General features: G+C 34.5%; 1 protein-coding gene across 15 annotated transcripts in view; it reads left to right on the top strand.

The window, feature by feature from the left end:
• The window catches only part of EPB41L2 (erythrocyte membrane protein band 4.1 like 2), a 92,682-nt gene that overhangs the window by 47,528 nt on the left and 30,907 nt on the right, over positions 1-14,247 (top strand). For all 15 annotated transcript variants that reach the window (XM_072330994.1, XM_072330996.1, XM_072331002.1 and 12 more), the window contains exons 5-10: positions 1,958-2,062; positions 7,524-7,566; positions 10,950-11,025; positions 12,531-12,749; positions 13,295-13,382; positions 13,905-14,057. In XM_072330994.1, coding sequence (XP_072187095.1) covers positions 1,958-2,062; positions 7,524-7,566; positions 10,950-11,025; positions 12,531-12,749; positions 13,295-13,382; positions 13,905-14,057 — 684 coding nt within the window. The remainder of the gene's footprint in view (positions 1-1,957; positions 2,063-7,523; positions 7,567-10,949; positions 11,026-12,530; positions 12,750-13,294; positions 13,383-13,904; positions 14,058-14,247) is intronic.

Here is a 14,247-nt window from a genome sequence, read left to right as displayed (position 1 = left end):
AAGTGGCTCCTTCAGACTGCTGGGGAAGTAGATACCTGTATTTCTGACGGGTAATATCTGTGAAAGTACCAATTGGCCTTAAGGTTCCCAACTCCCTTTTTTCAGCAGCGACTTGGACTACTAAGTTCCACCAATGCTTTCTAACTCTTCAGCTACAAATTACACTTGTTTTATAATTGTATCTTTTGAGAAATTTCTGATTTTCAAGACTATAATGTCTACTGAACAGTGCAGTCTTTAATTAAGTGGAGGTTTGGATTCTTGGGGAATAAAACAACAATGCCTTCACTGTTTGCTCTGCGCATACCGTTTCTCTGCCCTCCCAGCCTTAACATTTAGCGCAGCGCGATAGAGCTGCAGTGAGAGGCACACTTGAGGAGCATTGTGAGCGCTCTGTCACTGTTTGCAGGGTACAATCACTTCAGTGTCACCAGGGCCTACACAGAGGCAAGTTGATGGTGTTTCTTTGGAATTGTAGCGGTGTATGGCATCTACTGAAATCTGTAGGATAAGCAAATGCAGAAATTCCTTTCAGCTGCCAGGCCTCTGAAAATGCCATGTTGTGGCCTCACTGGTAAATGCCACAAATAGTTGAACAGTCATGTAGGTTCAAAAGGCTAAACTGCATACTATTCATGTTCAAATGTTCCACCAACAGGCTGTATTTTAACTGTGGAAAGAAATTCTGATCTTCCCCACCCCTGATTGTGTATTGTAAGCCAAATGATCTAAAATGTTTTGCTTCTTGTTGGCTGCTATCTCCAGTACAGCAATTTTTTTCCCATAAAATCTGATGCACAGATAAAGGACATGGGCCTGTCACTACCAGCAATAGGAAGACACAGGGTGACCATGTTTACGTTCCCGTTTTCTAGTGTGGAAATAACAGATAAAACTTCAGGACTAACTGCAATTTACTTAAGCTGTAATTCTTCAGAGCTGCAAAATGCAGATATTTTATGAGTATGATTAAAATTTTGTTTTTCATTACCATTATAAAATATCAGACTGCAACACTGAAATTAGCATAAAATGAAAATGGTGTTCTTTCTTCTATTTTTAATTCCAGGGATTGGTTTGTTTGCTTTTGAGAATAAACTTCTCTAAGACTTGTTTTTGAGCGTTTAATGGATTTATTTTTGGGTAACGAGAGTTAGATAAAAGGCAGCCCTCTTCATTTATTTTCTTCCCCTCAAAATTTCTATTCAGATTTGACAGTTCTGTTAGCTGTTCTCTGCTTGTTCTTGTATGGTGTTTCTACTGGTTAGATCACTTACTTTTTTTGGTCTACTCCATTGTTTTGTTTCTTGAAGATGAGGGAAGGTTTTGGTTTTCATAGAACCATAGAATGGCTTGGGTTGAAAGGGACCTTAAAGAACATCCAGTTCCAACCTCCCTGCCTTTCCAGTCCAGCCTGTCCTTGAACACTATCAGGGTTGGAATTCTCAGCTTCTCTGGGCAATATATTCTAGTGCCTCACCACCTTTGTATTACAGTATTACACGTTTTCTTGGGAGTTTGTATGTGATTGAGAAAAGTCATTGAGATGTAATACAAAAATGCTAGAAATACAGAAATTAACTAAAATTAACACAGTGGAAAGGTTCTTTATATTTAAAAATACTTTGGTGGAAAAAGTTGGCTCACATGAAGTCCATGCCTATTTTAAAGATCAAGAAAAACTACCTTAAAAACTATTCAGCAACAACTAAATGTGTGATATAATTAAAATAAAAAAATGCTACTGAGTTTTCCTTGTACTTGCAAGTCAGCAAGTAGTTTTTAAAATATGGTAAAGAGTTTATCATAAGAAAGCTTACAGCTGTATAATCTATTTTACTGACATTTTTTGTTGTCCTGACTGATTGTATCTCCTTACTCAGTCTTTTTTTTTTTATCAATGTTCATAAAATCAAGCATATTTATTAATAGTACTTTTTATTATTTATTTTTCCAGAAAAGAGCAAAAGGACAAATTCTATTTGACAAAGTGTGTGAACATCTCAATCTACTGGAAAAGGACTATTTTGGGCTGTCGTTTTATGAGAATTCAGATCAGAAGGTAAGCCTGTATTAGGGTTTTGTTTTTCCCCTACGTTGCTACTGTGATTGTAGTTGTTTAGTAAGGGATACTGTAGTAAATATATTTCTTTACAAACATTTGAGAAACCAGTTATAAACTGACAGTTCTAGTCTACTGTGGAATTGTATCAAGTACAAAATAATACTGTGTATGTTAACCAAGTTTATGTTTATTACTTTGAAATGGTAATTATTTGAATTTCCTGGAAAACAAACAATTCTTGGGCTTTGTTTTGTTATAGTAAAATGTTTTGCCACCCCTACCAGTGAAGATAGGAGAACTGTTTGTCTTAACAGCCTAACAAACCTGCCAGAGTTTTGAAGACTTTCATTTGTTAACCTTTTTAAAAATACAGATACACAAACAAATCTATGGATGATAAAATAATAAAAACAAACTTATCTTCTGCCTACTTTTCCAAGAATTTCACTGCCTCAACTATGCTTAATAATGCTCTGCCAAATAATATGAAGGATATCTTGGCCCAAGATTCAAAAATGCTAGGCTTTATAATTACGTTTTATAGAATGATAGAATGACTTGAGTTGGAAGAGACCTTAAACATTATCTACTTCTAACCCTCCTGCCATGGGTGGTGTTGCCAACCACTGGACCAGGCTGCCCAGGGCCCAATCCAACCTGGCTTTGAATGCCTGTAAGGATGGGGCATCCACAGCTTCTCTGGGGAAACTGTTCCAGTGTCTCATCACCGTCTGAGTAGCAGTTCCTCATAGTATCTTATCTAAATCTCCCTTCTTTTAGTTTAAAACCATTCCTTCTTGTCCTATCACTATCTGCCCAAGTACAGTTCAGTCTCTCTCCTGTTTATAAGCTCCCTTTAACTACTAGAAGGCCATAATGATGTCTCTCTGGAGCCTTCTCTCTGGGATGAACAAGCCCAGCTCTCTTAACCTTTCTTTGTTGGAGAGATGCTCCAGCCCTCTGAGCATCTCTGTGGCCTTCTTCTGGAACCACTTCAACTGTTCCACATCTTTCTTGTGATGGAGGAAACAGGCCTAGATGCAGTACTCCAGACAGGATCTCACAAATTGACTTGAAAATATGAGACTGGAGCTAGTCCATCTCCAATTCTGAGTGCTAATTTCAGAAATGAAGGAATGTTTTGGCATCAATACATTCAAGTAAGTTATCTTGAGTACCTTTTGATAACTTGTTTTCTTTTTTTTTCTTTTTTTTTTTCTTTTTCTTTTTTTTTTTTACACTTTTTTGGTGAGCACATTTACACTGATGAGTTGAGGAACATCTTAGATCAGCTTTTGGCATTAGTTCCACTAATGACTAAGAGCCAATTTAGCGTTCCCCTGCATCTGAATGTTTATGGTTAGTAATGGACCAGCTGTTACTCTGTCCACAAACCAAAATATACCTGTAGTCATCTTTTCCATCATAAAGAACAGACTAATAATTGCAAATTGACATGGAAAAAATGTAATTCTTTTAATCTCTGTTTTCATGTCAGGAAGTATTAATTATTTGTAGTGAATTTAATTTTTATGTTTGAAGTGAAGTCTAATGTAGTGAACTGAATAAATTTGAGATCTTAAAAAATGTGGTTGTTTTCTGGACTTGCTTGATGTGGAAGTTTATACAGTACAATAATGTCATTTATTTTTTTGTTATCACTTGTGGTCCCTTTATTTCTGTTACTCTATATTCTTGTAGTACATGAATGTATACAGGTAGTGAAATACAGTGTATCACTGAATCATCCAGTATCTCTGAAAGAGAGGAAATGTCTAAAAGCACACCTCCGATTCTTGAATTACATCAGGAAAGAGCTCATTTTGGTAGATCTTAAGAGATGAAACAGAGGACCTTCAGCTTTTAAAAACAGAGAAGGAAAGTTTGGATTTGTATGGCAGATTAGTATGGCAGGTCATAGAATCATAGAATTATGCAGGTTGGAAAAGACCTCAAAGATCAAGTCCAACCTCAGCCTAACTATATAGTTCCCAACTCTAAACAACCTTCTGCTGACTCATATATCTGAGCACCACATCCGAACGGCTCTTAAACGCATCAAATGGAGGTTCTTTACTTAGATTTCCCATTTTGTTTTATTTTTGTTCTTTGAATGTACCGCATTTGCTTGTTAACAGGGTTAGTCCTCCTCAGTTGCTGATTGTTTTTGAGCTTTTGATTTCCAAAGCTATTAGAGCAGCTCTTCTCTTGTGCAATTGGCATATATTTTACAAACATTGATATATATGCAAGATAGCTGTTTTATTCCTCATTAGTGTTTTGTTCTTACTGATGCATCTAAGAGAACTGATTGTCTGATTTTGTTTCTTTCTTCAGTTAGCATTCTGTGATCAATATGCACAAATAGAAATAGCAGTAAGAGACTTATTAAAATTCTGAGGCAGTCTTTCAGATCTGGCTACTGTACAGCACATGATTTAATAAGGTGATGTGGTGGGGGGAAAAGTGGTGATGTGAAAATTGCTGGTCATGTGCAACGGCTAAAGAAGACACAGGGTTTGTAGAATAACTCAAAGCCACACACACAAAATGATCCTGGTTTTGGTTTTCTGGAACTATTAAATAGATAGACAGTACTTAGTGTTTAAGACCTTGAAACAATGATGAATTTTCACTTATGTTTTCCTTTTGTTTTTTTAATCTTGCTATTTACATGAGTACCATCTGCAACCACTTTTCTGTTTTCCTCCTATGATTATTACTGTCTTAAGGAAATTGCAAGTAAAACTCTTCTGGTAAACAACATAAATTTATAGGTTTTTACTACACTGTATTTCAGGTGACTGTGTCAAAGCTCTACAAGTTTGTTTTGTTTCTGACCCGTGTGTACTTTAAACTTTACTGAGCTTTATGCTATTAGAAATTCTGAAGATCACAAATAGACAGAAAAGCAGAAAGAAGTAGAAGCAACTGATGATGTTGTCATCAGCCATTGCTTACAGTCATAACTGTCTCGTACGAAATAACATTTACAGCAAGATACTCAGCAAGATGTGTTTGAAGTGCCTCATTTAGGATTGCGGTTTGTTTCAGTTCCTTTAGGAAACGGAGGCTCCCAACAGTTGAAGTATCTCTTAAGTGATCTGTTAGGTTTTCTGCTGCATGACAAGTGTGGATGTGGGGCTCTGCTGCCGCTCAAAGTTCTAATTGCGAGATGAGTGAGAAAAATCAGAATTCCAAAAAAGAATTTGAAACCCCTAGCTCTGGTATGAGTCAGCGCTTACTTGTCTCTTGTAGGTTGCACGGTCTGTACTGCAACATGCATCTTAGTTGTATAGGTGTCTTATTTTCACTGCTATTGTCACTCAGTTACCAGACTTAAAGCTATCACATTTGTACATCACAAATTTTACCAAGTTCTAGACCTGCTTATGGTGTAAATGCATCCTGACAATGTGAAATGCAGCCGCTGCAGCATCTTAAGTCAGACTTCTAGTTGTCTGCTGAGAGATTTCTCATTCTCCCCCACGCCCCCCATCCAATTGATGTTTCTTTCATGCTTGTAGATTTGAAATAGTACAGCCTCACAGAATGTAATCGGTAAGATAGGTGCTCTTACTTTTGTTTTTAAAGGTTCTTAGGATTTTCTCATATCTTGGCATCCTTTCATTCCTGTCAAAGAAAAAAAAATAACATTTTATGTATTGATTTGTTTAATAGGTGGGGGTGGTGATACTGATGAGTTCTGTTCATCAATATCTGCCACAGAAAGCTTGGAGACTTGGAATTTTGACTGGTTTTAGCCTTTTCTTTTTCAACTCTCTGTATTAAAATCAAGTTTGAAGTCATTCTCAGTACCAGTTCTTTCTGATACATTTTCCTGTTATGAATATTTCCCCTTGAGATTGGAATGCCACAGATCTCTGACCTCCATCCCTGTCAGTACTAAATACTGAATGATGTGTTTTTTCTCTTTCTTGTGTAGTTATCACAGCCACCCATTTAGGAGCCAGCTGTTCAACTAGACAGCAGCTGTGGGGTGTGGAAACTCAATGCCAGGCACTCTTTGAATTAGAACTGCTCCCTAATGCAACATCAGGGTACCATTGGAGGAGGAGTCCCATTAACTTTCCTCTATGGGTGTTCTGTGCAGCTGGGAGAGATGTTATGCTTTTCAAATCATACTGATTTTGTTAGCTTTAATAGACATGTTAAAGCTATTTAGGTAAAGTTACTAACGTTTTTTTTCATGGCTTTATAAACGGTCAATTTATTGATCTCAAGTTTAGTTAGTTATTTCATTGCATTACACCCCCCAAAATTTCATGAATGCTCCATTCACACTGTAATTGGTCTGCAGAAGTGTTAGAAAGCTTGTGCTCTTATGCTGTGGGCACCAGCTGGAAATGCTGCTTTTCTGAATTTGTACAAAATACTTTTGTACTGTTAGAGAACGTTTTGTTCTTCTTTGACAATTCCTTATTTTGTCATATCTATAACCTTACCATTCACAAACAAATAGATTTTTGCCTACTGGAGCAATGTAGTGTACATACTCTTTGTCTTTTGTGTTGAAAGACAGACCTGCCTATTCTGTGTTAAGGGGTCTATTTCAGAGTAGATTTTTTTCAATAATGTTTGTTTTATTCGTAACAAAGGGCACAGATGCAAATGAAAAACAAACAAAAACAAAATCCCTGTAATTATGCTTATTTAGAAGTGCTTAGAAATGTTAGTGCTGATGCTGAGATCACCTCTGATCTTGAGGCTGCTACTGTCTGCAGTGGACTACTGAAATGTAAATGCTCTCCAGAGAAGCAGGGCTCCACAATGTCTCTAGGCAGCTTGTTGTTGATATGAACAACTGGCTTGATGTACATTGCCTAAAATGGAGCCAAGCTTCTAATTTTGAACATTGCCATTCTGTCAGTGTTAAAATCATGTGTGTTCATAGAGAACTTTGCTTTGGGGAAACTCAGAAACTTGAGTCATTTTTCTAAGCACCTTTGATTGTTAGCAGTGCTGAAATGTATGTTCTTTAAGAAAAATGATGGAAATAATAAATCTTTAGATATCCGGAGAAAAATCTTGTCTTAAACAGCTCTATATGGGTGTGTAGGCATGGACATGCAGGGATTACATAACCTTTCCTGAGAATTCTGCTTATGTCAATAAAATGCGAGTGAGAGAAAACTGCATTTGTCAAATGTAATTTGCTAAACCGCCTCTATTGTGAGAATATCCATTTAGTGTAAATAGTATAAAGCAATAAGACAACCACGAAGTGGATGGCATTACACAGTTTCATTTATGTGCAAGGGCAGGGAGACTTGCTACCAAATTACAACTTCAATTTTAGGATTCTCCAGGAAATTTTAAAGAGAATAGATGTTGGAACAGTACACACTTTAATTGCATTGTATGAAATTGTACAAAGTTACTACTTCTTGCTGATAAGTGATTTTAAATATTGTTTATTATTTGATTATTTTTCCAGAACTGGCTAGATTCTTCAAAGGAAATTAAGAGACAAATTCGAAGTAAGTACTTATGTACTCAGTTGTTATGCTCCCATTTTTTTTGCTCACAGAAACATTCTTTCTGAACTCAATGGTTTGTATGTTGCCTAAGTTGCTTAGAGCATTAGGAGAATTTGTCTGATAGTGACACATTTAGCCTTAGAACAGAAACTAAAACTTCTCTTTCTGTCTTTTATCCAAGGAGAGGAAGAGACTTGTGCTATAGAAGTTAATCATTATACTGGCTGATGACCCAATTTTTTCTGCTTTATATTTGACTAATGGGTTGATATTTTTGCATCTCAAAACAGTGAACGTTATTCAAATGTTGCTGCTGATATTTGAGTTATGAGATGAGAGTGTTATCTGGCAAAAATAGTCATGTTTGTTACTGTAGGGCTCTTTAACTTAGAAGACTCAACAGAAGAATATGAAACTAGAAGCAAATCAATAGATCTTACATAAAGCATGTTTTTGTTTTCAAACTTGACCAGTCCAACATTAGCTTTTTTTGTTTGTCAATTGTGGAACTTCTGTGTACTCTCTATACAACATGTTTCTGATTGAATACCTGTGAGAAGTCTATTTCCCATACTCAAGATAGAATCAGATAATCAAAGAATGGCTTAGGTCAGGAAGGATCTTAGAGATCACTTAGTTCCAACCCCTATGCAATGGGTGATTTGTTTTACTCTGTTTCCATAAAGTTCATTCAAGTATTTCAATAGCCATCTAACTTTTATAGTAGACTCTAAATTCAGAGAATGCTCATCCTGACTTTAAATGTCTCAAAATAACCACTATAAAAAGAACAGCTCTTAATGAATTTCTTCTCATTGCATTGCACATTTGTGACCAACATTATTTTTTATTATTATTCAGTGGAAATGTTCTTTTTTTAGTAGCTGATATGAAATCTAAGTGGGGAGATAGTGCTAATTTTATGAGGAGGTAATGATAATAAAACTTGTGCGCCTACGCTTCCAACTCAACAAGAATGTAAGTTACTTAAGAAACTGACTTTGATCTCTTTTGAGGTGTTTGATCCAGTTGCAGCACTGCTAATTAAGAAAAGCAGTATGTTAATTAAACCTTTTGATAATCATTGTGAATTGATGAAATCCCTTATTATGTTGAGGGTTTGGTTTTTTTTTTAGTGAAGAAATGAAAGTCACAGAAGTTTTACCGGAGAACTACTTTAATATTCTGTATATATACTACTGTTAAAATTTACTAATACACTTTTGTAAGGAGAAGCCATCTACAATTATTCTTTCAATGAAAGGAAAGTTCATAGGTATAGTAACTTTTTATTCTACAGAAATGTCTTCAGCAAAAACCCATTATTTGTCAAAATATGTGCTGAAGAATGTTTTGTTAGATTTTAATATTTTTTTAAATGATTTTTTTAAGACTGAGGACATTGATACTTTGTGTTATTGTCTTCAGTAGTCATCTGCTTTCTATAAACCCTACTAATGTCACAAATCAGAACTGTTATCATTCCAGTTCCTAACTACTGTTAGTGTAGGTATTTTAGGCTCAACCGTTGGTTGTCATCAATTTGATTCACTTAATATTAACACTTAATGATGCTAAATTCCTGAGAGATAGATTAGTCCTCTTCCATCATATTATTTATTTCAGATTTCATTCTATTTGTTCATCTTACAAGCTATCGTTAGAAATTTTCTTACAGAGTTTTTGTCTTAATTCTGTCTTGTGCTAGATTTCAGTAATTGATGCAATGAGGGCTATTTTACCCAGTTTGGTATTATATGTCCATCACACAAATTAGGCCTTCTCACTGAAGGAGATGTCTCTTAGTTTGTAAGCAAAGCTGTCATTGTCCTAACGAATTATTACATTAAGATACATTAGATTACTAAGCTCTTTAAAGGAAACGGTGAGTTAGCAGCCAGCTGAAATACAAGGTTCTCGGTTAAACAGAATTATACAGAAAATAAAGTGCTCCAGTGAGTTCTCATGTCTGAAAATCTGAAGTAATTTTTGAAATGCTGCAATTTTGACACAAAATACCTTTTCACTGTAACAGCTTTGAAATTTTAAAACACTGCAGTTATTTGTGTCTAGGAAAACAACCTAAGTAAAAAATTCCAGCATCCATAGTGGTATGTTGGAAATGGCATTTTGGTAGTTTCTTTTGTTATAATAGATATCTTTTAATGCATGATTTATACGGTTCAAAATTCATGGTTGATCAGCTTCATAAAATCATTGCCTTTTTTTTTTTTTTCCAAGATATTTTCAAATCTTTCACCAAAAGTGTTATTAGTATCAGGAGAAAAGGGATGAGAGACACAAATAGTGTAGTTAATTTTATTTATATTATTCTTACTCTTTTTTAATCTTTCATCATCATTTTTGGCAAATTACACTGTAGTTTTACTCTGTCTGGCAAGATATGATAAAGCTTAGCTGCTATAAAGAAGCATGCAAGAAACAAACTATTAAATTCTTTTTCTGGCTTTCTATTTTAGTACCTTCTTTTATGTGTACATGACTGTGCTGTGCCAAATAAAACTTGTTTGAATTTGGAAAGTTCTATGTTTCGTCAAGTCATTAGTGCTTTTCAGTGAGCATGTTCCTCTTGTACATGGATTTACAAAAGTGTGACATTCTGATAATGGATTTTCATTATTTGGGTGCCTCACATTTTTAAGGTTTGAAAGCTGTTTTGAAACTGGAGTTATGATTAAAGGCAGCATGTTATACTTTGTCAAAATACTAGCCTAGTTTTAAGCGTGCTTTGGTATATAAGGTGAATGTGGTGTTCACAATTTTGACACGTTAAAAATTTAAACTCAATTGTTATTAAAAGTATTCTCATTTGAGAAAACTTAAATGATTTAAGGGAGAAATAGTTAATGTTTTGTTTTGCATGCATTCAATAACAGTTTACTTTTTCTTTCTGTTGTATACAACACAGACCTCATTTTGACATCTCACATTCATAATAATTATGTAGTCCACCAAAGTACGATCAGTTTAAACAGAGATTGTTAGCCCTGGAAGTGTTGGTAATAAATGCAGACTTAGTGCAAACAGTTGTATGTATTTGAATAGAATACCTCAAAAGTGGTAAGAGAGTATGGTTGTTTTCAAGTGAAACATTTGTGCTGTTTACATCACTTGATGTAAAACATTATTTTAAAAAATAAGTTTCAACATATCACACAGTGAAATATTAATTTAACTGATAATGAAAATATTCTGTGGTTCTTAGTAATATAAAAAGGGGGGAGAGTACTTTCAAGTATTTTCTTCAAGCTTTCACTAATCTAAGATTTACATCTCTGCCTAATATTTTTTTTGTTTCAGTGAGGCTCTTTCTTTGCTTGCCTCATCTGTATTTGAGATTAACAATCGTTTCCTGTGTCTAGGTTTACCTTGGCTGTTCACTTTTAATGTGAAATTTTATCCTCCTGATCCTTCTCAATTGACTGAAGACATCACTAGGTATGCATAGTTCATAATTTTAAATGTAACAAAATGGTATTTGATCAAATTAGACTTATTTGGTTTCTGGATGCCGAAGCAGGTTTGACTTTAGTATAGAGTGTTAAAATTGTTCTTATGTCAACAACTCTTAGGACTGACACAGAGGAGTCCCTTTGTGTTTTCTTAATAAGGTTTTTCTTAATGAGAGGATAATGTTTATTCAGAAAAAAAATATATAATGATAAGTGGGGATATGATTTGGAAGGAAGGCAGGATGGGGGGAGGTAAATAAAAATGAGTGTGTCTGAAGGAAACGGGGTTTATTTTTGGGCTACTGCTTTATTATAGAGTAAATGAGGGTACAGCTGTGTTGTAGTTTACATTTTCAACAATATAACTTAGTTTTACATGTGTGTATTAAATAAAACCATAAAAAGTAATTATCATTGTTAGTGCTTACATAGTATCCACTGCCTTCTCAGTGCTTTCTAGGCACCTAAAATAAAGCACTGTAAGACAAACATAACCAGTGGATAGAGTTTGCTCAGTTTACTTGTTTGTTTGTTTTTCAGTAGTTATGGAAAACATAAGCACTTGCTGATAATTTGGAATTAGTTAATTCTTCTGTGATGAGATATATTATTACACATTGCATCCGATCAGTCTTCTGCACAAAATAAGATAGCTTTACAAATCTGTAGTTGATACATTGCTACAGGTAGCTTAAGACCTTTAGTATGCAGTATATCTTAACTGTCTGTGTTTACTTTGGAACTTTCCAGTAAGTCAGTTGGCCTTTGAATTGCATATTCAATTGATAAAAGCATTTTAATGATAGCTTAAAGCTAAATTCCTTAAAATTTGGGATTTATTGTATAAATAAATAAATATCTGTGCTAGGACATTATGTCTGCTGATTGTTAATTTGTTTTCTCTGGTAAAAGATTGCCTGCAGTCCTTGAAATTAACTTCTAATCCATATGTGGTTTAAGGGAGACAGCTATGAGTTCAATATTAAAACAGACTTCTACTGTGCGTTACATGGTTTCATTAGCTAGTGTGAACTTACATAACTATATAAGTATATGCTATAAGGTATATAAAAGTTACAATTTTTAAGCCAAAGGGATATTCAGTAGGAAATGATCAGGAAATTCATGGGTTTTATTTGTAAACCTTAAGCAGCTGAAGTCAAGAATGTGAAATGAAGGCATTAGTAAGTTTACTTTTGTTACTAGATACATCTTTTCATTCATTTGTACATTGGAAATCAGAATTTTTCCTGCTTTTCATATCATTTGTGGAAGTGATACTGACTCTTAAATTGAAGAAATTACCTCATAGTAAAGTGATACTTTAATAAAACAATGTGTAACAAATTGCTAATGTACTCACTTGCTTTAAAGTGTGCTTCTGTGATCACATGTATTTGGAGAAATTCTGTAGTATCTCATCTGAACTTGAATTGGTAACTTTGTCCGTTTTTTGTTGTTTTTTTGTTTCTGCTTTCCTTTGTCTTGCAGATATTTCTTGTGCCTACAGCTTCGCCAAGATATTGCCTCTGGTCGACTGCCATGTTCTTTTGTGACTCACGCCCTCCTGGGTTCATATACCCTGCAGGCTGAAATGGGTGATCATGACCCAGAGGAGCATCGTAGTGACTACATCAGTGAATTTCAATTTGCACCCAATCAGACTCAAGAAATGGAGGAGAAAGTAGCTGAACTACACAAAACACACAGGTCTGTCAGATATAGTGGAACAAAATGAAATCATGCTTTGTCATGCTCGTGTCATTTCTCTTAAGAGTTTGTGTATAACTGTTAAACTGAAGTTTATTGTTGCTCTGGGAGTCTTTTGCTGTTTAACTGGAGTTCTTAATTCCAAGCAATTCAAAATCTTCACTAAGATATCAGAAAAGAATATTTTGGATAAACGCTTTTGTCAAAGCCTGTGAATTACTATGCTAGGAAATGTTGACCTAAAAATGTTGAAACAGTGAAAAATAAAAATAATAATAATAATAATTAAAAAAAATATATATATATAAGAGATATAATATATATATATTTTTATATATATATATATATATAAATATATATATATATATATATATATATATGTATACACAAGAAGTATTAAAAGAACATAATATACTCTGGAAGAATAGTTTCCCATTAGGGCAAGAGTGCTATTGATGCCTTATAAACTCATCTTTTTCCACTCCAGTTAGTTTTGATTGTTGGTACTTTTGTCAGTGAACTCAAAGTTTATTCAATGGTTTTAGGGGCTTGACTCCAGCACAGGCGGATTCCCAGTTCCTAGAAAATGCTAAGAGGCTCTCAATGTACGGAGTGGATTTGCATCATGCCAAGGTATTGGGGTTTGGTTTGGTTGGAAGACAGTGCTTGATATTAAGGATGTAGCATATACAAATTACTTCATTTAAAATTTTTTAGAACTTCAGTAATGTCTTTTATCTCTTGATCATGGTAATTACTTGGTTAACAGCTCTAAAATTGTTAGAATTCATTTTAAATCTATCTTTATATCATGCACAGATATGCAGGCATTGTAAGAATATTAAGAGTGTCCAAGAAAATTTAAAATGTCTGTGTTTTAATGCCAAAGAGACTTGGGACTATAAAGTAAAGCCAAAAAGAATATGCAATTATTTGTGTGATACTGTGAGTCTTAGAGAGTATGGGAAGAGGAAGGTCTTGAGGGAGGGTGTTTCCTCTGAAAATGTTTTACTTTGTCATTTCTTCCTTAAGTATCTCATTCACTTTTAGGTTTGGATATGAAACAAATTCTTCCTTCAAGCTTATACCAGAGATAATTATTCTTTTTGGAATACTACTAACCTGATTTTTATGAAACTGTCTCATACATGATAGGATTCTGAAGGCGTGGATATCATGCTGGGTGTATGTGCTAATGGACTGCTCATTTACAAAGACAGACTCCGAATCAACCGCTTTGCTTGGCCAAAAATTCTGAAGATTTCCTATAAGAGAAGTAATTTCTACATCAAAGTCAGGCCAGCAGAAGTAAGTAATGTCTGTCTTTTTTTTTTCTTTTGGTCCAAACATTTCTATCTAGCAACAAAATAACATCGTCAGTTTTTACCTGGCACTCTAGCAGGCTTATGCTGGAATTGAAAATAATTGGATTTTTCTCTTCAAATTCTACAGCTTATATTAAACACTTTTTATGGTTAATGAATGTTATCCAAGAAGA

The sequence above is a fragment of the Excalfactoria chinensis genome, chromosome 3 (assembly GCF_039878825.1).
Source record: "Excalfactoria chinensis isolate bCotChi1 chromosome 3, bCotChi1.hap2, whole genome shotgun sequence".
Lineage (NCBI taxonomy): Eukaryota > Metazoa > Chordata > Aves > Galliformes > Phasianidae > Excalfactoria > Excalfactoria chinensis.
The sequence above is the reverse complement of the archived record's forward strand: the minus strand, read 5'-3'. Positions and strand labels throughout refer to the sequence as shown.